At 39.1% G+C, this 25,693-nt stretch overlaps 3 protein-coding genes across 7 annotated transcripts; all 3 read right to left on the bottom strand.

Annotated features, from left to right (window-relative positions):
• Positions 1-3,012: 3,012 nt before the first annotated feature.
• LOC137726763 (cold-regulated protein 27) lies at positions 3,013-6,776 on the bottom strand. Of its 4 annotated transcripts, none has more exons than XM_068465724.2 (6): positions 6,391-6,674; positions 4,811-4,990; positions 4,446-4,686; positions 3,671-3,780; positions 3,410-3,510; positions 3,013-3,336 (listed from the first exon to the last, which is right to left on the bottom strand). In XM_068465724.2, exons 1-5 carry the CDS (start codon positions 6,532-6,534, stop codon positions 3,418-3,420), a joined length of 768 nt encoding a protein of 255 aa, XP_068321825.2. In that variant the 5' UTR covers positions 6,535-6,674; the 3' UTR covers positions 3,013-3,336; positions 3,410-3,417. The 4 variants fall into 4 exon arrangements, with proteins under 4 accessions (XP_068321825.2, XP_068321826.2, XP_068321824.2 ...); XM_068465725.2 differs by having other exon boundaries at positions 3,013-3,327; XM_068465723.2 differs by having other exon boundaries at positions 3,013-3,510; positions 6,391-6,776.
• A 6,092-nt stretch (positions 6,777-12,868) lies between these two features.
• Positions 12,869-13,516, bottom strand: LOC137723607 (uncharacterized). Its single transcript, XM_068462808.2, has 2 exons — positions 13,157-13,516; positions 12,869-13,065 (listed from the first exon to the last, which is right to left on the bottom strand). The coding sequence occupies exons 1-2, from the start codon at positions 13,443-13,445 to the stop codon at positions 12,971-12,973; spliced, it is 384 nt and encodes a 127-aa protein (XP_068318909.2). The 5' UTR covers positions 13,446-13,516; the 3' UTR covers positions 12,869-12,970.
• Positions 13,517-15,475: 1,959 nt separating this feature from the next.
• Positions 15,476-18,781, bottom strand: EMB2758 (Tetratricopeptide repeat (TPR)-like superfamily protein). 2 transcript variants are annotated; one of them, XM_068465255.2, is made up of 2 exons: positions 18,463-18,781; positions 15,476-18,022 (listed from the first exon to the last, which is right to left on the bottom strand). In XM_068465255.2, exons 1-2 carry the CDS (start codon positions 18,468-18,470, stop codon positions 15,568-15,570), a joined length of 2,463 nt encoding a protein of 820 aa, XP_068321356.2. In that variant the 5' UTR covers positions 18,471-18,781; the 3' UTR covers positions 15,476-15,567. The 2 variants fall into 2 exon arrangements, with proteins under 2 accessions (XP_068321356.2, XP_088550871.1); XM_088694745.1 differs by having other exon boundaries at positions 18,473-18,714.
• Between the last annotated feature and the right edge of the window lie 6,912 nt (positions 18,782-25,693).

Below are 25,693 nucleotides of genomic sequence, written 5' to 3'. Positions count from 1 at the left end.
TGGTGATCGTCTGTCAGATATGTCGGGAAAGCCCTCTGGGAAACCACCAAACGTGCTAGCCAACTAGAACCTGGAGGGGCACAAAACAAAAGCACGAGTGGGCAAAAACAAAGCTTTTCGAAAACCATTTAGTAAATAAATTCTAACCCCTCGCCGTAAAACCTGTATACTTCCCAGAAAATAGAGTATATATATATATACCAATCATGCTCAAGAATATGCTATGCCAAAACCTCAAAATGAAATGCAAGTGCTCAGGTATAATCATATCACTGTCATATAATCTGGCAGCCGGAGTCACCTAACGTGACCTGTACGGCTGAATCTAGAGCTCAAATCTCAATCTCACTAACTAGACCTGCACACGAGTCGGAACCACCTAAAGTGGCCTGTACGACATGCCTGGTGTAATATATATATACGCTCAAGTGCTATGATCACGTGAAGGCTGGGCGAGTAATCGCGGATCACCTACGAGTCGGAACCACCTAGAGTGGTCTGTACGACAGGACTGTGCACCTAACTTGGATCCAAGCTGAGCGTGTGGTGCGGGAGGTGAACATCACGTGAAGGACTGTGCCCTACTCTGGGCGGGAGCACTGACACCGGGGGTGTAGGTTATGAGCTCTCTATGCATCTCAATCACCACTGAATGTAAACATAAATCACACTTACCTGGCACTTACCTGTGCGTCCGCAGCACCAGTACATACATATATATGAATGCAGCTAACGATGCATAAACAACGGTAATATAATGCATGGCATATAACGAATAAACGTTTTAATCATTTTCTGGGAAAATATAAGTATATAGGTATATACGGAAAACCAAAAGCCCACTCACTGGTATGTGGAAGGGTCGTAACCCCCCTGCCTCCAGTGACCACGCTCGTCCTCGGGATAGGTATCACCTATATGCGAAACAACTACAAAAACGTTAATTTTAAAGCACATAACCAACCTTTAGAAATAACTTCTCATACAATGCTCAAATGGGGTGTATGAATACACCAACGTGATCTACTCAACCTCAGGAACATCCCCATATTTTTAAAATAATTTTTCACCGTCTCACGCGCAGACACGTGCCTGGCACACTGACGCCGTCAGGAATATTCCGTTATTCCTAACGATAACCGTCAACGGCGTCAGGAATATTCCGTCAGATTTGACGGAATATTCCGTCGTCTTCTCCGGCGCAGTCGTCAGCGCCGAAAAATCGGGAAATTTTCAAACCTTTGTAACTTCTTCATTTTTCAACCAAATTTCACAAAATTGGTACCAAAATGAAGCTTACAACGAGAGGAACACAATCATACTACTTTCAAGTGCTAAAATCCACGAAATCTCGCTTGAAAAATCACCCCAACTCCGCCCAACCTCGAAACTCATGATCCCGACGTCCAAAACCTTCAAACGAACCACCCCGACCCTCCTAGGGATCTCACCAAGCTTCCTACAAGCTTGAAATTCCCAAAAATGTGAGAAATTACGTGTGCATGAACAGTACCAAAATCAGGCATCGTGAGTTCGACGTGAAAACGAAGGTATTCTCATCTGAAATAGGTATGGTTGGACTCCTACGAGCCTCACGAGCATGAATATGTGCTTGGTTTCTTCAATCTGTGGAGGTTTGATGGGTTTGTGTGTGTGTCCGTACGTTTGGATAGGAAATGGGAAGGAAAGGGAACTCGGGACAGGTGCAGGGATAGGGGAAAACAGTGAGGGTGAGTGTGGGGAGGAGTGTGTGGTGCAAAACCAGCCACACCAAGCCAAAAAGAATAACTACACAACGAAAAATTACGCTAGGGGCAAAATCGTCTTTTCACGCGTACGTTTTTTTAAATTTCCGGGACGGGCTGTCACAAGAAGCGCTTTCGTGATCTAGAACCCACTTTATAATTAGATGAGTTTTGTATTCTAAAAGCACTTTTATTTATTTTAAATACACTTCCAAATACTTGTTATTGACCTTGTCATAACCTCCCACGATAGAGGTAAGGGCATGTTTAGTGAACTGGTTCGGATTGGATTGGATTGAACTTTGGGTATTTAATTGCATTTGTTTGAATTGACTTGAAAATTCGTCTAAGATTGTATTTGAAATCCAATAAAAAAATAGATTGAAAACCCCCTATTTTTGGATATAAATTTGAAATTTATATCCGATTCATGATCCATTTAACTCCACCAAACAATGGACAATATTAATATCTAATTTAATTTGACTTATCATATCCAATCTGGTGGACCAAACGCAGCCTAAAGGTACTTAGTCCATGCGTTCAAAAAAAAAAAAAAAAAAAAAGGTACTTAGTCCACGATTAGGCTACATTAGGTTGCTATATGATAAATGAGTAGTTGAAATTTGGTAATCTGGTAATTTAAAAGTATGGCCTATAAACCCAGTACTAAGGTCTGATGATATTCCTCTTCACTTATAAGTGAGAAGTTTTATGTTTGAATCTCGTAAATAGCGATTTCGATACTAAATTAGGTTGTCTATTTTGTAGCTTAGCTACCCCCTCTTTTTAGTGTAAAATATAGGGAATTGTTATTAGCACTCCAAAAATCTCATTCTACACTCCAAACTTTCTATATTAGGAAAGAAAATATACTTGTAAGGAGTATAGAATGAGATTTTTGGAATGTCAATAACACTTCCCAAAATATATCATTGTACTAAAAAAAAAAAAAGACAATTATTATTAGCACTAAAAAAATCTCATTTTTCACTCCAAACATTCTATAAATAGAAAGAAAAATACATTGGTGAAGAGTGTAGAATGAGACTTTTGGAATGTTAATAACAATTCTAAAAAAATAAATGAGTATGACCTCGTTTGGTGGGACATACATAATGGAATATTATATAGGATAAGATCTACATAAAACGATAGATACATCCAATCCTGTCCGACCCACCAAACGGGGCCCATGCATGTCAATCTGGTAATTACGAGTGCCCCTACAGAATATTAATCAACCTTCTATCAGAAGAAAAGGAAAAAGAGAAACTACCAAATGCTATAACAAAATTCACCTGTTCTGAAATTTGTCCACAAAGTAAATTAGAAATATCATAATGGAATTCCATACACTGGAGAAACCTATCTCGACCGCTACCAATGTGAATTATCAACTAAACCTACTGCCGAAGTCTAACGGAGATGGCCTCTTCCATGTAAACTTTCGCCCGAAGAACGGTACCATTACCCCAAACATCATTCCCAACAAGAACCCTCCATGTAAGCGATTGCATTAGGCATCTTCCAACAGCTGAAAATGTAAAGTATATCCTTCCAATGAATCTGTAATGTTTACCTGTCAAAACTTCAATACGACGTTGCAGCTCAGCTTCCTCTTAGGAATAGCGAAGATCAGAATTCGGACATATGAAGCTCACCTGGTGCTCTAACAGCAATTTGTTGTATGCTCTACTGCTTCAAAGGGAACATTATGGACCACTGAAACCTCTTTAGTATCAAAATTTCCCGAAGGCACAAGCTGAAAAAGCACATTAGGGAGTTAAAAAAAATGGCTACCTCAACAATTAAGACGGGACAATAATCATGGGATCTTATGCGTTATAACCAAGGCAAGAGGAATATGCAGAACTTGTTCCAAATGTTATTTTTTGGTGTTCTTGTGTTTAATGTAGACTTACTTGATCATTGCTGAAAGCATCAGCCGCAGCTCTTTTATGCCTTTTTGGTACAGATTCATTTCTTAGCTTCTCTCCATCGTCTTCATCCACAAAGTTCTGACCAGATACTTCTGTGAATAGACAAAGATCAAAAACCAAAAAGGAAAATGAAAAAGTGAAACACACGAATCGATAAAAGCATATGATGGAATTCTCAATACCCAGTGCATGCAAATTAAGGAATACTGCAATAACATGGTGTTGCCTAGCAACACTGCAATGCAAGGATGACATATGTTCATAGCTGTCAATAATGTGACACTACAGGTACTTAGGCAAAAGTGAAAGCATTTATTTTACTCAAAATACCAAATTTTCAAACGAAAAAAAACCTTGTTATGTGTATTGGTGTATATGTATACGCAGGCATAAGTTGACCAGAATGTATTTACCAAAATGGCTAATCCAGGGAAAGTGGAAAGATCAATTAAAATTTTGAGTTCCCAATTAGGTACATGAGGTAGGCATCGTACCCTATTTCCCAATTAGGTACATATGTAGCAATTACCAAGGTCTACTGTTCTTTCCACAATTTCGTAATCCACGTATATCTCCTGCACTTATGCATGCAAATCGCGCGTATGTGCCTGGGGGCGAGGGAGCGAGGTAGTATGCATGTGCATGAAAGTAACGTACGAAATAGGGAAGGAAATTTGGGAGAAATTATCTGAAAGAATTTATCATAAGGAGATTGAAGGAGAAATTCTGCACAAATAGGCAAGTTAGTCATAGTTACCTCTTGATGAGGCATTGATGTTTTTCGAAGTCAGCCTCTCTCTTAAGTGGATCCCCGTACTCCAAGACAAGACATGCTCTCGAAGATTAGGATATGACCCGTTGCAGCCTTTTCCTGCAGGCAGAAAATGACTTATGCCTGGACTCTTCAAAGTAACATGAGAATCAGCTGTGCTTTCCATCAAAGTTTCATTCCTTTGAAGGTTGATTTTCTGCAAACCGCCATCTTGAAGAACCATGAACTGCAAAATAATTCATGATGGTAAGAAATAGTGAAAGCAAACAAATGTGTACAATTACCAAACCAAACCATAACCCACATGCTCACAGACACAACCAAGACGTATAGCAGATTTGATCCCTTACCTGCTCAGAAGAATTCTGAGTCTTGAATGGCAACTCATGTGATGAATGAGTTCCTCTAACGTTCTTTTGTTTATTCCACTCCCTCAAACGCATGGAACGGTATAACTTGTTAACAAATGATGTTTCTAAAGAGTTAATATACAGTTTGTGCTTCTCATTTGTCCACTCCATCGATGCATCCTGCAATAGTATCATTATGAAGTTTAAACATATATGACCAAACAAAAACAATGGAGCTCATCATTAAATTGTGCAGAAAGTTACAACAGTAGAAGTAAAACAAAACGTATCAACTTCAAAGAGCATAATAAGAAAAGGAGATTACCCTTTAACTTACAATCAAATTCATAATAGACTCAACCTTTAGTTTCTTGTTCTCTAAAGCATTCTTGAAATTTGTTACTTGAGAACATGAACGCCCTAAGGATCTAGCTGAATGGATAACAAATCAAGTTCTCTATCCCTTTCTTTTCACAATCATCATCCGAATTATCAAAGTATATTTCTCGAAACTGCATAATCGGAGGAGTTATGATGTTCGCTTAGGCACAGCGCTACAGTAGTTACAACATCTTGTCCCAGATTCTTCATTTCAGCTTGCATAAATCCCAATTCTAAACTAGTTCGACTTTGTTAATCTAAAGCAATATCTTCTTTCAAATATTAAAAGAAATTGTTTCCAACACCTCTAACCACCATAAAGATAAACACATATTTCAAATTGTATAATTCCATTTTTATAAAAAGAAAGTTTTAAATCCTGCAGTTTCAGGGCACTAATGTACATGTCGTTAAGTGATTTAAAATCGAAAAACTTCATTAAAATACTAATCAAAATCAAAACACTACTACACGGAACAGATGAAAACGAATGTGCATATAACTTAAGTATCAAGGAAAAGAGAAAGCAAAAGAAAAATGCTTCCATGCCCCTGAATTCTCCTAAGTAGACAGTGGACTGTCACTATCAAAGTAAGCATCGATCATGAGCTCGATCCTCGACTCGTAGTCCTACATTATAATCAACTCTCCACTCAAACGTCCTTGCATAGAATTGAAACCATGACGAAAGAGTTAAATACAAATTATCGTCATCGCTATGAATCCACAGAGAGCTCAAAATAATTCTAAACACCGCCACTGGAAATGTTAAACACATCAAAAGAGCATCAAAACTGACAAAGAAATAAGATATATCACAAACAATTTCCAAAAGTAAAAACTGCACAAAAATGACACCAGTTATTTCTCAATTCAAATTCCAAAATGTTTGGAAATGAGATCTCCTTCTTCTGTATAATAGATTTCTTCTAAAACATTATCCATTGTAAATAAAAAAACATTAAATTTTTTAAAATAAATAAATAGATTTGATTCTGAAAAATGGCATGCAAAACACCATCAGTGGATCCAAAACCAAAAAATTAAAAGCATACAAAATCTCAACCAAATACAGAATAACAGTAATTCTTCTACAAATATTAATATAAATTTATTGAATAAAAAAAAAAAAGAACGGTTATATGTACGGAATAAGAGGTAAGAGTAAGAAAGCAGAGCTGAATAAAATGGAATTTTACCAAAGCTGCATGCGAACAACGAAGCCGGAGCTCCTTGGAAGCGTCGAGAGTAATGGCGGAGGAGGACGGCGAATTGGAGACGGTGAGAGTCAACTCGGGATCCGAATCCGGAGGCTGAGTATTCTCCCGGAGATTCTCTCCCATCGCCGGAGTTCAGCTGGCCGATCGGACAGAATACGAAACGGTGCGTTTCGAAAGCTCTCGCAGAAGAAAAAGAGGGAGCAAAACAAAATGTGCTTATAAAATTCAGCAGAAAAACCCTCGTCGTTCTGTTCCGGAGGGCCGCGAACAATGTGAGAGAGAGAGAGAGAGAGAGAAGCCTTTTGTTGTTGTTGGGTTAGGGCCAATGAAAGCTCCAGATGGCGGGCTCTTTCCACGCGTCGGTTGAATCAGCTAGATGCCACGTCATCCTCAAGAAATATCTCCCAGATATTTTTCTTTCCTCGTCAGGGACGAGTTCTTGTGCCGTACTCTCGAAGTTGGGAGCGATGGCATATTCGGTGCGGGGCGACTAGAACTCACGCGCTGGGTTTTAGTGGAGCTTGTGGGGTTATATGATCACGAATAAATTTGTTGGGTGACTGCAATTGCTTATGTAACATCATTTTATTACGTTCTTATTATAATGTGTGAATTAACGTAAGGAGTTGTAAGGAATATGATTTTTTTTCCTTTTACTCTCATTTCTTTCTCATTTTCCTCCCTCTTATTTCCGTTTCTTTCTTTTCTCTTTTCTCACACTTTGTTTTTTGTCTTATTGTCTCTGTAATAAAAATCAATATAAAATGTTCATGCGTCTTAACTGTCACCGTTTAAGTAGGAGGGGAGAGAATCCTCCTCCAAGTTGTAATTGGTACTCTCAAAATCTTTATCTGCACTTTTTAGTAAGTAACCCTTTACCACAATGATGGAAAGGAAGAGAGCTTTTACATGACGGTATGAGTTCAAACTCGGTCGATAGCTAATCTATCATCTAATTTCATAAAATCTATCATTCGACAAAAAAAATTAAGGAAAACTAATGAAAATGGCTTGAAAATTTTGAGTTTTTGTGACATCCCGTCCCGGAACTTTCGAAACGCACGTGTGAAATTACGATGTTGCCCCTAGTTCGTTTTTGGCACGTTGTGGGTCGTTTGTGTGGGGTGGCAGGTGTTGGACAACTCACACACACACTGCCACACTCTCCCTCTCCCTCTGCCTCTGTCCCGTGTCTCTCTCTCTCTCCCTTTCTTCTTCTTCTTCCTTCGACGTACGGACAAACATCAAAAACACTCAAACCATCACAGATCGAAGGAACCAACCACACCATTCGACTCGTGAGGTCGAGGCGAGCTCAGCCATACCATTTTCAGGTGAGGAATACTTCGTTTTCACGTCGTTTCAACAATGGCCGATTTGAGTACTGTTCATGCAAAAATTATACATTGAGTTTTTGGGATTTCTGAGCTCGTAGGTGTCTTAGTGAGGTCCTAAGGAGAGTCGGAGTAGCTCGTTGGACAAAATTGGACGTCGGGAAAGCTTGGTTCGAAGTTGGCCGAGTTTTGAGTTTTGAGACAGGTATGATCGCGTGGTTTTTAGCTTTTAAAAGTTGTGTAACGTGATTCTACTAGTTTAGGGCTTTCTTTTGGTCCAAGAATCATAGAAAATGGTTGAGAAACGAGGGAGATTAGTGAGTTTAAACTTTTCCCAGTTTTCCGGCGACCGGAGTCCGGCGAGAGTCGATCGGAGAAGAAAGAGGAATATTCCGTTAGGTTTAACGGAATATTCCCAACGGCAGTGACGGCATCCGGTTAGATTTAACGGAATATTCCGTCAAACTGACGGAATATTCCTAACGGCGTCTGTTGACACCGTCAGTGTGCCTGGCACGTGGCCGCGCGTGGGGGCGCGTAGGTCCGTGCCTGTGCTGGCGCGTGGGGGCGCGTGTGGGGTCCAAAAATTATTCTAAAAATATGGTTGTGATCCTGAGGTTGTGTAGAGCACGTTGGTATATTCATTTGTCCATTTTGAGCAATGTATGAGAAGTTATTACGAGAAGTTAGTTATGTGCTTTAAAAGTTAACGTTTTTATAGTTGTTTCGCATTTAGGTGACACGTACCCAGAGGACGAGCGTGCACACGCGAGACAGGGGGGCTACGACCCTTCTACATACCAGTGAGTGGGCTTTTGTTTTCCGTATATACCTATATACATATTAATTCCCAGAAATTAGTATAAATGCTTCGTTATATGCCATTTCTTTTATATAATTGGTGGTTATGCATGAGTAGTGGCATATACGTTTATTTATATATTCAATTATGCATATGTCATATATATTTATATGTTGGTGCTGTGGAGGCATAGGTAAGTGCCAGGTAAGCGTTATTTAACGATTGCATTAAATAGTGGTTAGAGATGCTTAGAGAGCTCATAACCTGCACCCCCGGTGTTAGTGCTCCCGCCGAGAGTAGGGCACAGTCCTTCACGTGATGTTCACCTCCCGCACCACACGCTCAGCTTGGATCCAAGTTAGGTGCATAGGCCTGTCGTACAGACCACATTAGGTGGTTCCGACTCATAGGTGACCCGCGATTATTCGCACAGTCTTCACGTGATCGTAGCACTGGAGCGTATATATGTATTACACCCAGGCCTGTCGTACAGACCACTTTAGGTGGTTCCGACTTGTGGGCAGGTTTAGATATTGAGATTGAGATTTGAGCTCTAAATGCAGCCGTACAGGTCACGTTAGGTAACTCCGGCTGCCAGATGTTATGATGTTGATATGATTTATACCTGGGCACTTACATATCATTATGAGGTTTTGACATGGCATATTCTTGAGCATGATTAGCATACCCTTGAGCATGTTTGGCATATCTATACATACGTATATATGTTTATTTTCTGGGAAGTATACAGGTTTTACGGCGAGGGGTTATAATGTATTTTGCTAAATGGTTTTCAAAAGAGCTTTGTTTTTGCCCACTCACGCTTTTGTTTTGCGCCCCTCCAGGTTCTAGTTGCTTAGCCGTTGCGGTGGTTTCCCTTGAGAGCTTTTCGGCGTTCTGACAGACACTCCACATTGTAGGGTCGCCTTCGGGCGCACTACTGTTATCGTTTTTGTTTGGACTGCTCTAGACCTACTCTGATTTTGTATATCACTTACTAGCACATATTTGTACCTTGTATGCTAGTTTTGAATTATTCGTACTTTTATATTACTACTTTACTAGCTTCCGCACGTGCACATGGCTACGTCACATTTGTGTGACGGCCAGCACGCTCCGACCTCGGTCGGGGTGTGTCATTTTAACACATATATTATTGTTTAAAAAAAATAATCAATATGTTATTAATTTTTCTTGACTTTTAAAAAATATGGAACACGTGATATTTTTTTTATTAGGACATTAAGTATGTTATCAAAATTATATTTAATGAGAGTTTCGAAATTTTATGGACGTTAATAACAATATATGGGTGCAAGTGGTCATCTACCACAATGGGGGAGAGAAGTGGTGCCTTTGCATTACGGTGTGGGTTCGAAGCCTGTTGGTTCTCTAATCTAACAAATCGATCATTTAACAAAAAAAAAAAAAATATATATATATAGGGGTAAAATTGAAATCACATTAAGAAATTTAGAATAGATAAATTAAAAATATATAGGAGTGCAGATTGAGATATTAAAAGTACAAATACTAGCTCCCTTAAAATATTTTGATGATATTGGTCACAACTAAATATTATTAAAATTCAAGTGTTTTTTGGAAAATTATTTAGAAGTGCTTTATGAAAGGAACGCTTACATCAGAAGGCAAATATTAATTTTAAAATTCACAAACAGTTTGAGCCACTTATTTCAAACATTGTCGTAAGAGATTTTAGTTATTTAAATGTGACATCCCACATCGTCTAGGGGAGTAATCCTTATGTGTATATTCTCATCTCTACTTAGCACGAGGCCTTTTGGGAGCTCACTGGCTTTGGGTTCCGTAGGAACTCCGAAGTTAAGCGAGAAGGGGGCTAGAGCAATCCCATGATGGGTGACCCACTGGGAAGTTGCTCGTGAGTTCCCAAAAACAAAACCGTAAGGGAATGGTAAGCCCAAAACGGATAATATCATGCTACGGTGGTGGAGTGGGCCCGGAAAGTGATCCGTCCCGGGCCGGGATATGACAATTGGTATCAGAGCCTAACCCTGGTCGTGGTGTGCCGACAAGGACGTCGGGCCCCTAAGGGGGGTGGATTGTGACATCCCACATCGCCTAGGGGAGTGATCCTTAAATGTATATTCATATCCCTACCTAGTACGAGGCCTTTTGGGAGCTCACTGGCTTCGGGTTCCGTAGAAACTCCGAAGTTAAGCGAGAAGAGGGCTAGAGCAATCCCATGATGGGTGACCTACTGGGAAGTTGCTCGTGAGTTCCCAAAAACAAAACTGTGAGGGAATGGTAAGCCCAAAGCGGACAATATCGTGCTACGGTAGTGGAGTGGGCCCGGGAAGTGATCTGCCCCGGGCCGGGATGTGACAATTTGGTATCATAGCCTAACCCTGGCCACGTGTGTGCCGACAAGGACGTCGGGCCCCTAAGGGGGGTGGATTGTGACATCCCACATCGTCCAGGGGAGTGATCCTTATGTGTATATTCCCATCTCTACTTAGCACGAGGCCTTTTGGGAGCTCACTGGCTTCGGGTTCCGTAAGAACTCCGAAGTTAAGCGAGAAGGGGGCTAGAGCAATCCCATGATGGGTGACCCACTGGGAAGTTGCTCGTGAGTTCCCACAAACAAAATCGTAAGGGAATGGTAAGCCCAAAGTGGACAATATCGTGTTACAGTGGTGGAGCGGGCCCGGAAAGTGATCTGTCCCAGGCCGGGATATGACATTAAAAACGCTTTTTTGATCATTTTAAAAATATTTTTAAACATGTCTCTAACATGTATTATCCGCTTAAATAAAATATATTCTAGGTTGTAAATAAACACTCTTTAACACACATGTTATATTCAACTGAGAATGCGACCTAATGGTATTGCAATTGTTCTATTCTAGCAAAGGAATAATCTCACAATATCCAACAATAGTAAGACACAATTTTGTTTTTATCAAACAATAAATAATTAATACCAAAGTGATTTAAACTATGAGAAAGGAAAGAATTTGAACTTAAACGGAGTAAGTTTAATTAGAAATGCTATATCCACTAGGTCAATCTAATTACTTGCAAATAAGACACATAATTTAATATGAGATATTTCATTGCTCCTTAAGCTTTCGTATGGTGACACGTGTAGGTTGTAGTTTGATATTTTACCGAGGGTAATGCTAGGAATACCAAAATTTGTAAACCAAATGATGTTTCCTAATAGAAAATAAGCACATTAATCAACGCTTAAGTAATATCCAATCATCAACAACCACATCATTTTGTTTGCAAATTTAGTTTAAAAACTTTGGTCTCCCTAGCATTCATGTCACTTGTAGCTTTTCGTAATTCTAACCTTTTTAAGCCTAAAATTTTATGAGTCCAAAAGGTTGGAAAAGACTGACCTATACATGTTTGCATTGTCACAGTTGTGTCATGTAAGAATAGTCTAATGTTGTATGTTCGAACATCTTCAGAGGATATTGTCTTAATGTTACCGATGACATCTCAAAAGTACGTGTATTTGTACTATTTTTCTCTACTTATAAATAAAAGGTCTCAAGTTGTACTCACATGCATCACGAATTTAATACTTAATTATTATCATAATCTATTGTGTGATTTAGCCTACTAATATTGACATTTTACTTGTATATGATGACATGGTAAGGACCATGACCAACAACGGTGAAGGATCAAGTGAGGTGGGTTTAGAGAGATTAAACTTAACCCGATAGAGTTAATATGGGTTTAGACACGAATTCAACACGATATTTCTACACTAAAGGAAGAGAGAAATTGTTAAGATATGTTTGGGTGACAGATTTATAAGTCCCAAGAAATTAAGGTCAAGTTAGATAGAGAGGATTAGAAATGCAATTGCAAATGCATGTGAGAGAGATTTGTAAATGCCTACTTCCACGTAGTGTTTTGCAATTCCCTCTTACATGCCGTTGTAGTGCACATAGATAGCTTATCTAATCCATTTTATTTAACATTTTGAAGTCTATGTCATAAATCACTCACTCGAAAATAGCCTAACTGTTGTTAGGTGTTACGGGCCCATAATGAGAGAGATATTTATATGATTGGTACTGATAATGAGAAAGATTTTGTATTAAGTTACACCTTTACTACTTTAGTGACCGTGTGATAATCAATTCATTTTCAATTTTAGTTTTCACCTATTGAAAACTAAGAAGTGAAAGCTTGTTACCTAACTGTTTTCAATTTTGAAAACCAAAAACTGAAAAGAATTGCCAAGAACACTATTCGTTTTCTGAAAATGAAACTAAACATTAAAAATAAAAATCAAATAATCGTTTGATAACCATTTTTTTTTTTTCACTTTTTATTAAAAAGTGAAAAATTGTTGAAATAAATAATTTAATTTATAATTTACACTTTACACTTTAGGAAATTCAAAAAATTATTTTTGAGATTAGATGGAAGGAGATGATGATTCCCGAACGGAGCAAGCGACCAACTTGGCCCACTGCCGCAATCTCGTCTTCACCTCCTCCGCATCGCCACTGTCTGAAACAATATATCAAAAAACACCAATCAAAACCCGGCCGACAAAAAAAGTCCAAGATCAAATCAATCCAACGGTTCACATCAACCAAACCTGTTAACAAGCTCTTACTGCACTGCTTATTTACATCGTGGTAAAACTCCAAAGCAGGTAAAGTATCGGATAGTTTCGGGTCGACGTCGGGTAAATCGAACCCGAATCCGAGCTCAATACAGGCCTTCAGCTCCTCCAAATCATCGCCGGAAACGCTTTTGCTACGAACAAGACGGCGCGTGCCAGAAATGCTCTTACGACGCTGCCACGTCTCTTCCCGGATCGTGTCGGGCGACCACGAAATCTGCTTGTAGAGAGGGCCAGGTGGTGGTACGTGGGGGTTTTTCATGGTGTCGCCAAAGGAAATGTTGGCGTCGTCGTCGTTTTGGACCTTTGGTGGCGGCCGGAAAGGATGAGGGTTTGGCGGCAGCGGGAAGGCATTTTTATAGATAGGCGCGTGTTGATTGGTTGCCACTTCAGAATAGGGTCGCAGTGGGCCCCCCGCTTGCGGGTCCGTACAAAGATGACAGTGAGATAGTAGTGGGCCACAGTTGGTGGAGTCTTTTATTTTAATTTTTATTTATAAGTTAATTATAATTAAAGTGATGCTATTCATACAATTTTTTTTACGTTCCGTACATTTTTTTGAATTTTTTACTGTTGAATTAAATGAATTATAATTTTTGTTTTTATCAAATAATAGATTTTATTAGATTAGTCACGGATAAAGTTCGAATCCATGTCGTCATGTAATTTTTTCACCGCTATAATTATAATAAAACGTCACTTGCAATTATAATTATAATTTATTAATGGTCAATTTTTCTTTATTATTTATTTCTCTAGTCCATGATGTCAAAGTGAAGCAAGGTGTCTGGACACAAGCTGGCAAAGTGGAATGAGTCATAGCCGACGTGGAATCAACAGAAAAAAACAGGTAGATATTCTTACAGCATTCTAAACGCTGCCTTCACATCCAAGAATCAGATACGGATTTGGATCCCATTATAAAACTAGGATTGCAGAGAAGGTAAAACACGCACGAAATCTATAAGACTAGACAAGGTTTTTCACTGAAGAGTTTATGTTTATCGTACATTGTGCGGTCAGAAATTATTTTAAATTTTTTTATTTAAGATTAAATACAAATATTATCTAACGAAAACTGACTATACGATGTACAATGAACGATCATGATGTGAGGATCCCTAAGATCCCTACAAAAGGAATCCGGAGAGGATTTTCATCCTGCAAGTTGGAGCTTGTTGTACAAGAGATTCTCTCTTATGTAACCAGCTTACTACTTGACAGTTGTTTACTGAACATGCAATGGATTTTTTGAACATACAACAAAAAATATTGAACGGTAATGCCATTAGGACTAAAAATTGATTATACGAGAGAATCTCTTTTCTTGTATACTTTGACTAGACTTGGCATTTTGGACCTGACCTGTTAATATTAGTATTTGGATGGATGCTTAATAGGTCGGGTCACTAACTGGTGAACCCGTTAACAACCCATTAAATAACGGGTTATTTTGGGTCAACCCGTTAACCTGTTAGTTGAGAATATTTGAGTAATTTCAGTAAAACCTTAACAACAAAAAAATAAACTCTTAGCACCAAACATGTTGAGCAAACACCTCTATCTGCATTATACTGTGCGCATCTGGCTAAGTTGGTAAGCTCAGTCATTCTCTGCGTTTGTTCGTGTTTATTGCCAATGTGGCTCGCCATTGTTGACTCTCTCTTGTAAATTCTTATGAAGGCTGGTGTTCCTAACGGATTGTTCAATGTCATAACCGGATTTGGAAAGACTACTGGTGCTGCCATCAGCCATCATATGGACATTGACAAAGTAAATTCTCTTTCTTTCGTTCAAATTTGAATCCTTTATGCGAAAAATTGTTACGAAATTCAATGACAATACTTGAACGCCATGTTGTGATTTGTAATGTTGACGCTTGTTCTTGAAATAATGCAGGCTGCAGCAAAGAGCAATCTGAAACAAGTTTCACTTGAACGAGGAGGCAAATCACCCCTTGTGATTTTTGATGACGCTGATATAAATATAGCTGCTGATCTTGCTCTTGGGAATCCTTTTCAACCAGGTGAAGTTCATAATTTCCACGGTTGATATGGGCAAGTGTATTGGAACGCAAAAAAAAAAAAAAAAAAATGTTAATGGATGAAACAGGTGACCTATTAGATTAACAGGTTGGGTTCGGATAACCCGTTATCTTAATGGGTTGGATTCGGATGACCCGTTATCTTAATGGGTTGGATTCGGATGACTCGTTAACTTAACGGGTCGGATTGAACCCGATCCAAACCCAATAAACCCTACCCGTTTACAGGTCTAACTTTGACCAAGGCCTTTTCTAGTAATCTGGCACCAAGTTGGCAATTATGATTACAAGAATCAAAAGAATATGGATCTCCCATCGTAACATTAACTCATATTTGCTGTCACCAATAATCCCCACAAGAGCAAGTTCCATCTTTAAAATGATGAAAACGGTTAGAATCCCTCACAATGATCTCCCTCTCCGTGATTACCGATATGAATTTCGTTGCGTTGTGGCAATCGCCGCAAACCCGCAAGTTTTTGAAGATCCGAATGGGTGTTTTCGGGGCTGTACTGATGATTCCGAATGCAATTGCCAATCTCTCACTGTGGCTGTTGAGGATGTGCTCTTTCTCGTCATCCTCGACATCCTGCAACACGAAGCTGAAGTCAGGAATGTAACCGAGGCTCTTCATTCTGGCGGTTAGATCCCTCAGCTTCTCGTATATTTCTTCGCACCTTGGATGCGATTGATTTGCAGTGTAGAAGACATCAACGTTATTGTTCACTTCTATTGAGCTCCATCCTGGAGTCTTCATCAATCCCCGATTTCTGGCCAGAGATCTCACTTTCTCTACACCTTCCCATTTCCCGAAATTTGCGTATATGTTTGACAACAAAACATAGTAACCCACGTTCTCTGAATCAACTTCAAACAAGCGTTCTGAAGCAATCTTGCCCATTTCAACATTTCCATGTATTCTACAAGCGCCGAGTAGAGCACCCCACACAGAAGCATCAGGCCGTACAGACATATTCTCTATAAAACTATATGCCTTGTTTAAATGCCCGGCTCTACCAAGCAAATCAACCATGCAGCCATAGTGCTTCAAACTAGGCTTGATTCCGTATTGTTCCTGCATCATATGAAAGAATGATTGACCTTCATCGACCAAACCTGAATGGCTACACGCTGCCATTAAAGATACAAAGGTGACATGATCTGGCTCGACCCCCTCATCTAGCATAGCATTGAATAGCTGCAGAGCTTTCTCACCATGCCCGTGAACTCCATGACACGAAATTAAAGCATTCCAAGGGACCGAACTCTTCCTAGGAACTTGGGAGAACAGAAACAATGCATCATCTAGTCTTCCACATTTTCCATACATGTCAATCAGGCAGGTTCCCACAAATACATCTGAGTAGAGACGGTTCTTAATCACCCGTCCATGTACTTTCATCCCTTGTTGCAAGGCTCCTACGTGGGTGTATGCTGGTAGAATGCTAACCCAAGTTCCATGGTTTGCAATTATTTCTTCACATTGTTGCATCATGCGGTACACTTCAATTGCTTCACTTGCGTGACCATTTTGAGCATAGCCTGTGATCAAAGTATTCCATGAAACAGCATCCTTGGTAGGAAGTCCTTCAAAAACAGTACGTGCGGAATCTATAGCACCCAATTTAGCATACATATCCACAACTGCATTTCCAATGACAACATCTTCCACAAACCAATCTCTCCTCAAGATGAATCCATGAACAGACTTACTCTTTTCGGAGTCACTTAATTGAGCTAAAATTGAAGCCAAACTCACTAGTGTTAAAAAATCGGGCTGAATTCCAAGTAGTTGCATGGCGTTAAATAATTCAAGTGCAGTGATTGGATCATTATTCTGCTCATATGCAGCAATTATTGAGTTCCATGAAACTAAATCTCTAACCTCCATTTGATCAAAAATCCTTCGTGCATGTCCCAAGCTACCAAATTTGGAGTACATGTTAATCAAGGCATTGCATACAAACAGATCAAGGTCTAGTCCATGCTTTATGACATATAAATGAATCAGCATCCCACTTGAGATGTCATTTGATTGAGCACAAGCAGTCAGCAGACTTGCGACAGTTACACGATCCATCTTTATCCCCTCCATTCTCATTTCAACCAGGACATCCAACGCGTCTGCTGCATTTGCATTCTGACAAAACCCAGAAATCATTGCATTCCAAGACCCTGTATCTCGAAATGGCATATCATCAAACAATTTACGAGCAACGTAAATAAAACCAAAACGGGAATACATATGGATCAAAGAAGCGGCCACGAAGACATCCCATTCCAACCCCAGCTTTAGAACTCGACAGTGTATCTTCTTCCCATCAACCAGATTCTCACAAGCTTTCAAGACAGGAGGAAAGGTGTAGAAATCAGGATGAAGATCAGAAGTCAACGAAAACTGAGAGAAACAATCTAAAGCTTCACAGAACCGCCCACTGCGAACATAAGCAGATACCATGGAATTCCAGGTATAGACATCTTTCCTTGGTATCGAATCAAATGTGCGGCGACAGAATGACACGTTGCCAAGGTAGGCATAACGATTGACAAGCTTGGCAGCAAGAAAGATATTCTGAGATTTTCCCAACACCACAAGATAAGCATGGAGTTGCTTAGCATGGTGAACATTTGTGCAGGAGTGGAATAGAAAATCGATATTATCGTTTCTGTTATCATTCGCAAAGCCATCTGATGGCAGCTGCAAAGTATTTGTAGCTGACGAGAACGATTGACAACAAAGTCGAAGTGAGGACAAAAATTTGGAAACATGCCTACCTCTGCAGGTGGGCACCAACCTGGAAACAGATATAGAAAACATCAGCCGGGCAGAGAATACACTTCGATTACACAAAACAAGCCATGTCAATTCCATATCCCCTTCGGGACTACACATATTTTTTTCGGTTACTAGAAGAAAACACTGTTTCAGCAAACATTGTGAAATGAAATTCAATCCACTTCATATAAAATTCCTACTACAACACACATAAAACTCGAAAACCTGCCATTGTATCAGGAAAGCGTATCAAATGATAATTTTAACTGTTCCTATCCAATTTCTCTCATTCATTTACTACTCTAAAGTTTAAATTACCAATAAAAATAAGGAAAAATACTTAAATAGTCATTTGCTCACACCAAAAGAGAAAAACTTGATTCCGAAGACTATTTCCCAGAAAGCAAACAAAAAACAAATTGTAGGGTAAAAACTAACAGAGAAAAAGGAGGTTTTTACCTCAACATACATGAAGGATTCAGAGAAATCCAAACGGTCAATGAGCTTCCTTAGCAGCACGGATGAATCCAATCATTGGGGGTTTAGGGTTAGGGTTTAGGCTGGAAAGCAAAGCAACCTCCTTTTATGCTTTGGGGTTTTCGATTCGATATGCTATACACCAGAAATCCCTTTCGGGGTTTAGGGGTTTAGGGTTTTATCAGATTAGAGATAAAACTCAGAGGGAGCGATGATTAGATTCAAAAGGTAACTGAGAGAAGATTTGGAATATGGGCCGGGTTATAGTGGGGAACTGATCCAACGCGGCCCATTATAGTTCTTGTCTAACAAAGCTCAAGTTTTATCAGTGGCCCGAAATACCACCATATATTTCAAATAACAAACTACGGACTCGTTTTTTTTTTTTTTTGGAAACCACTACGGACTCGTTTGGTAAGTACTTTTAAATGACGTAAAGCATTTTTAGGGAAAATATTTTTTGGTTTTAAAAGCACTTGAAGTGCTTCCTGCTAAAAGTACCAGTTATGTGCTTCTTGCTAGAAGCACTTGAAGTGCTTTTCCAAAATTAACATGCCTTTTTACTAAGGTATGGTTCTAAAAACGTTTTATCTAAAACCACTAACTTAGTCGTTCAAAAACACTTGCCCGACGAGCTTTATGGTCCTATTTCAAATAAAAGCACTTATACTGAAATTGTTTTTAGGGAAGCAATTTCAAACAGACTTCAGTCATTGTAATTAAGTGGCTATATCAAAATTCTTTTTGCCAGTTATTGTGTCCGTGTTTATTTACTCTAGTTTAGGCTTGCTTTCAACCTCATTTAGATCTCAAAACTAATACATTGCCATATGCAGTGGCACAATCTTGTTTAGTAGCATATTGTCAAACTTAGAAATTTCGCAACCAGCTTATAACTTAGATAGTTAAATTTAGTACTCTTTTCACACAAGATCTTGTCTTTGGTTTCTCGCTCTCCTAACACTTTATTTGAATCGCAAATGTATCACATATGCCATATATGATAAATTATATTTTTTAAAGGAAAAAAAAAATACTCTTGAGGAAATCTTACAGAATTTGACACAACCAGTGTTGCTCGCCTAAAGTTCTCATTTAAAAGCTCTATGAAGTTCTCTTTCATTTGAACTCTTAAATTAATCTGACGATGACTTAATCAATAATCTTAAACCATCTTTGTTACACCTTACCAAAATAATAAATCCAATTTGAAACAAATCGAAACAAAAGGGGAGAAAGAAAAAGAGTTCACGCATGAAACCTTTCCGTTTTCTTTCCTTACCCGTCTCTCCCCCTTCCATCCCCTCTATCTCCCCCTCCCTCTCCCTCTCTGTCTGAGCCTTTTTTTCTTTTCATTTTTGAGTATGAATAAGGAGAGAGGAACAAGAATAAGATTTTGGAAAAATGCACATTGCAATTAAACAAAAACACTTGGGAAGGGAAAGAAGTTTATCACTTCAAATTATTGGTACACCTACCAAAACATAGAACAAGATTCAAAGATTCAAAAGAAACCTTGCACATGTCACTAGAGCAGTTCCAACAATCTTCAATGGTAACCTAGTTCCAACAAATTTAAGGATTTTGATAAATGCGTGCAAGGTCGTTCATTCGGGCCCATCGGCGATGGCAGTGCGAAATCTTGAAAGATTGAACTCTGAAGAAAGACCTCTCGGACTGATTACTCAAACTCAAATTATAATTTGGAGACGTGTGAGCAAAAAGCTCATAAAGAGAGGGAGGAGGAGAGAAAGGGATGGCACAGAGGCGTGAACCTTTTTTTTTTTTTTTTTTTAAAGGGGTGTGTGAGTATCACAATCCTTTAATTTTGGATTTGTGATTGGGATTCTCTCCAGAGCCCTACCTTTCGGATCTTCCGGATTCTTCTAGTTAATGCCAAGTATATTTTAGTAATTTTCCACTTGGATATTTTTCTATGGCCCCTGTTCTCTCACTTATTGGGGGAGAGGGGGGGGGGAGGAGAAAGAGACTCTGGAAAGCTCTCAAAAAATCCTCTCCCTCTCGTTTTCTCCTCAGGCAAACACACACAAGGATCACTTCTCGATTTTTGTTTGAATGGATATGATTGAATGATCTAGAGGATATGGATGAAAGAGATCCGAAGATGATCCTATTCCTTGGATCTGGACCACTTGACAAGGGGTATAGCCCACAATACTCACATGCACAAAAGGGACTTGCATTGTACGGGTACATCGACACATAGTGTCCCATGCCAATAATACAAAGATATATGTTAACATTTTTTTAGATATCCTTTTGTTATTGAGACAGAACACCTCTGTGACGTTAAACTCCCCATGTGCATATTGGCCTTCACTCTTATTTTTCTAAGATATTTAATAATATCTTTGATTTTATTTGTATGTATACTTTATACCACCAACAACATTATCAAATTCAAATTACACCCACTTTGGAACATTGTGTTATTTTTATTATAGTAGTAACTTAATAATAAAGTTATGTTATTAATTAGGTGATATAAACTAATGGTAGAAGTAGAACATGAGTGATGCATGACAGTCAAAAAGCGTCCATGACTATCTGTAACCTCTTAACCCACGGTTATAGCTTAATGCAGATGCTCACTTTCATAGACAACGTACTCCTTTGTTTTGATACCATTTTTGTTTCGACGAGTCCCTGAATTTAGAATATTTAATCCTTATAAGAGTGAAATGACCAAAATACCTCTAGAAGGATAAGGTTTGACTTTTGTTGACCTTGTGCTCATGACACGTATGAGACAATATTTTAGTTTATTCTTATAGCACTCGACGTTATGAATGTAAGAGCGCAAGTGGAACGAAATTTGAAGTTAAAACGAACATTTTACGAAGCGTTAATGCCAAGTATATTTCAGTAATTTTCCACTTGGATATTTTTCTATGGCCCTTGTTCTCTCACTTTTTGGGGGAGGGGGGGGAGGAGAAAGAGACTCTAGAAAGCTCTCAAAAAATCCTCTCCCTTTCGTTTTCTCCTCAGGCAAACACACACAAGGATCACTTCTCAATTTTCTCAACATATCGAGTTCTTAAGACCACCATCATCATCCTCTCAGACTTGTTCCTAACCTCAGCTTTTGGAAATCAAACCTGAGACGATGGTTCTAAAAGCTCCGCCGCATGCTCACTTTTTTCGACGAAATTTTTCCATTTTTGGGGGAAGGTAAGGTTTCTAACTACCATAATTAGATTCCTCTCGTTGAGTAGATGATTTTTCATATATAGTGGTGTGAAATGGTTGAGAAGTGGCGAGGCTAAGGAAGCTTCTAGGTTTTTCGACGAAAAAACCCAGATTCCGACAAGAAGTCTGGCATTGCAACGGTGAGGAACCAGGTCAACTCAACTCGAAAACCCCGTTCGGATCTGGCAGCCTGGATCCGACATGATCTGAACCCAAATCTGACCTAATTCGAACCCGTATCCGAGTCAAATATTCCATTCACTAGCAGTTAGTTTTAATAGAATATTTCGTCTGGCGGCGAAATAGTCCACTAAAATTGATCATTGAGTTTTTCGGTTTCAACCCTTGAGGCTAGGACTCCTCCTGGGGTATTTCGACGTGTTATTCCAAGTCCGCACCATATTTCTTCAAATTAATCGTCTTAACAGAGTTTTGCTAGTTGGTTATTGTACATGTCTATGTGCAGTTGCTATCGGTGAATTAGTAATAATTTCAAACAATTATGAAGTATACATTGAATTTCTCTTACAAAAGGTGAACTACGATTACCTTGATCCCTTCACAATGTACGTAGGCAATCTAACTTGAAAGTTAGATGCAGGCATAAGATTAAATAAAATTAAATATTTTATTCATCTCTCGGAATTCAGAATGAGACATTATTGTGTTTCGGCCTAGTTACGAACTTTACTAGATTGACAAGGATAAGACTCCTTAAGGAGGAGCAAGCTGAATGGGTGACCAGACCTTGATTTTCGATATGTGGGCAACACTAAATATTAAGCAGGCTTAATTAAATATGATTTTAGTCACGTTTATGGCGAAAATAGATTTTATGAATTAGAATCAAACATTGTAGTATATGTTTGTATGATTTGGCTTACACTAGCCATGACTAATGGATGATCATGACATCCAACTTAAATGTGTATGGTATACATACTCAGGTTGTTCTACAAGTGCATGATACATACTCAACTTTTCATTATGTAGATTACTCCATAATGACATGATTATACAGTCATGCCCTCATATTGTCATTACTTCAGGACTACTCAATAATGACATGATTATATTAACCAGCTTACTAACTACGACTAGCATATGATATTGTATGTTATGTCACCGGGGTCAGTAGCAGTTATAGTGAGCATATTCGACGTAGATACATCTTCCCAAAGCTCTAACACATTCTTATCAGATAAGTTATCTACTCAACTTTATTATTACAAATTGTATTTTGGTAAATATGCTCTAAACATATTATCAGGCGTGTAATTGAGGGTCAGAAACCTATTAGGTGTGGCCTTTCAAGCGAGGTGTTGGAATATTGGTGATACTTGTAGGTGTTTATATTTGGGCCTATCCTTGTTTTAGGGGAAGTTCTAGCAAATTTTCGGTAAATTGTAATAGTTCAACACTTTAGTTATAACTTTATGCATATCATGGTTTCGTTACCCATCCGAGTGATGGCCTGAAGGCCTCAATTTCGGTGCCCATTGGACATCAGGGTTTGGGGTGTGTTAATTTTGTTGTAGTATGATTAGCACACTATATGTCTTACTTGATATGAATTGTCAAATGCCAAGAGAAAACAAAACAAATGGTTGAATAACTACAAGAAAATGCATGACAACCTTAGATATATAGTTGAAAATCAAAATATGCATAACAAACTGTCAAATTGATGAACAAACTGACTACAAATGAATATATATAATTATGTTGAACAAAAGGAAGGAGAAAACAAGAAATTAGTCAAGAAGGTTGCATAACTCGAAGACTACATTGTGACTGACTTGTATCAATTGAATAACAAAACACCATATTTATATAGCTAGCCCTAATTCCTATCAAGTATCTCAGAGCTCAGATGATCATTTCATCTCTCTCCAACCTATATGAGGGCTCAGACATGAGTATCTCTGAGGCGTATTTCTCACACATTGTGACATCCCACATCGCCCAGGGGAGTGATCCTTATATGTATATTCTCATCCCTAACTAGCACGAGGCCTTTTGGGAGCTCACTGGCTTCGGGTTCCATGGGAACTCCGAAGTTAAGTGAGTAGCGTGCGAGAGCATTCCCAGGATGGGTGACCCATCGGGAAGTTCTTGTGTGAGTTCCCAGAAATAAAACCGTGAGGGCGTGGTCGGGGCCCAAAGCGGACAATATCGTGCTACGGTGGTGGAGCGGGCCCGGGAAGTGGTCCCCTTCGGGCCGGGATGTGACAATTTGGTATCAGAGCCTAACCCTGGTCGTGGTGTGCCGACGAGGACGTCGGGCCCCTAAGGGGGGTGGATTGTGACATTCCACATCGCCCAGGGAGTAATCCTTATATGTATATTCTCATCCCTACCTAGCACGAGGCTTTTTGGGAACTCACTGGCTTCGGGTTCCATGGGAACTCCGAAGTTAAGTGAGTAGCGCGCGAGAGCATTCCCAGGATGGGTGACCCATCGGGAAGTTCTTGTGTGAGTTCCCAGAAATAAAACCGTGAGGGCGTGGTCGGGGCCCAAAGTGGACAATATCGTGCTACGGTGGTGGAGCGGGCTCGGGAAGTGGTCCCCCTGGGGCCGGGATGTGACACACATAGTACTAAAGCCTTGAAATATCTTGTAATCGTAAATGCATACATACACGACATTTGACACTTTGAGGTCACTACCACAATCGTGCGAAGCGCCTCAAAATACAGCTGAAAACCACCAACCAAGAATTACAGTCACTGTCAATGCCAAATGATCGGTTCACCCTTAATCTGGCTCGTGACATAGTCAAGGTTGCTCCTTTTCCACTGCCTATAAATAGAATAGAGACCTTCGAGCTCAGGACTTTCGTCAAATTCAATTTATATGATTATACAAACCTTTAGTGATTCTGCAGTCAACCCAATTGCTTTTCAGCACAAAGCCAATTGCTCTTTAACTACAAACTCAAAGTCTTCCTTCAAAGCAAACACTGCCTCATTCCTTTAGATTTAAAATTGTTATAGCTATGCCACCCCATGGTATGATTTGGTTGACATACAAATACAACCACTTTAATTCTCTCTCTGAGGAGTATGTTTTGTATTAAGTCCAGTCCGAAGACAGTGATCTCGGTGGACTCTAGCATTATTTTGCCATTCATGGCATGAATCTTGCTAAGAGCTTTTACTGCTTTCTTTATATTTCAAGTTCATTTACATTTTAAGCCATGTAGTCCGGCCCATTTGCAATTCTGACTCCGTTTTGAAATGCTTACATTATGTTTCTCGCTTTAAGTTATCATTTATCTTGCATTTACATTTAGGCAAAAACACACAAATTTGCACTGAATTATAAGTCTTCGTTCACTCGAGGCACCGAAAATAACCTAGCCAAATCGGCATCCTACACGGTGCATAATTGTTTGGTTAAGAAGTCATTCCTGCACAACCTCACATTCACTCATATACAATCACTCTTTTTTGGCAGCCTCCAATAGTGACATGCATATTCTCTCTTTCACACGAATCATCTCGTGGCATTGAGATCGAAAGCAATAGTTAGAGCAAATATGTTTTTGAAACCGAATGCCAAACTCCGTCCAAGTTTTGACACCAACAATAAGCAAATAAGTGAAACCTAATCCATCATAATGGCAAGGAATCCAAAACTTAAGCCCACAAGAAAACTCATAAAGTATCAAACTACGGTTACATAATAATAAAATAAATTAACTTTTTCCAACATGTATATGATGAACTTCTACCAAACTACCAATGCATCAAACAAATGAAACAAAATTGATCGTGCCTCCATTTCAGCGTTGTATGATAAGGCATTGAAATTCGTAAGCTTCGGCTCAAGAGTTTAGAGCTAAAATTGCTAAGACCAAGACTTATCCTTACTAAAACAAGAAAGACTCATTTAAATTTTTTACATGCACTCAACTAATATTCAGATATTCTAATTTGTGATGACAATAAACATTGTATCAACGTAAAATCTGAGACTATCCACAAAAGAATGTTGTTGA

Source organism: Pyrus communis, chromosome 5, assembly GCF_041283825.1.
Source record: "Pyrus communis isolate YQ-2024b chromosome 5, ASM4128382v1, whole genome shotgun sequence".
Taxonomy (NCBI): Eukaryota; Viridiplantae; Streptophyta; class Magnoliopsida; order Rosales; family Rosaceae; genus Pyrus; species Pyrus communis.
Note: the sequence above shows the minus strand (reverse complement) of the source record. Positions and strands in the feature narration are given on the sequence as shown.

Coding starts and splice junctions, on each gene's coding strand:
- LOC137726763 (XM_068465723.2), bottom strand. CDS start 6,534: ATGGGAGAGAATCTCCGGGAGAATACTCAGCCTCCGGATTCGGATCCC. Junction 4,687..4,810: donor CTCAGAATTCTTCTGAGCAG/GTAAGGGATCAA, acceptor ATTATTTTGCAG/TTCATGGTTCTTCAAGATGG. Junction 3,781..4,445: donor CATCAATGCCTCATCAAGAG/GTAACTATGACT, acceptor GTCTATTCACAG/AAGTATCTGGTCAGAACTTT.
- LOC137723607 (XM_068462808.2), bottom strand. CDS start 13,445: ATGAAAAACCCCCACGTACCACCACCTGGCCCTCTCTACAAGCAGATT. Junction 13,066..13,156: donor CAGTAAGAGCTTGTTAACAG/GTTTGGTTGATG, acceptor ATATTGTTTCAG/ACAGTGGCGATGCGGAGGAG.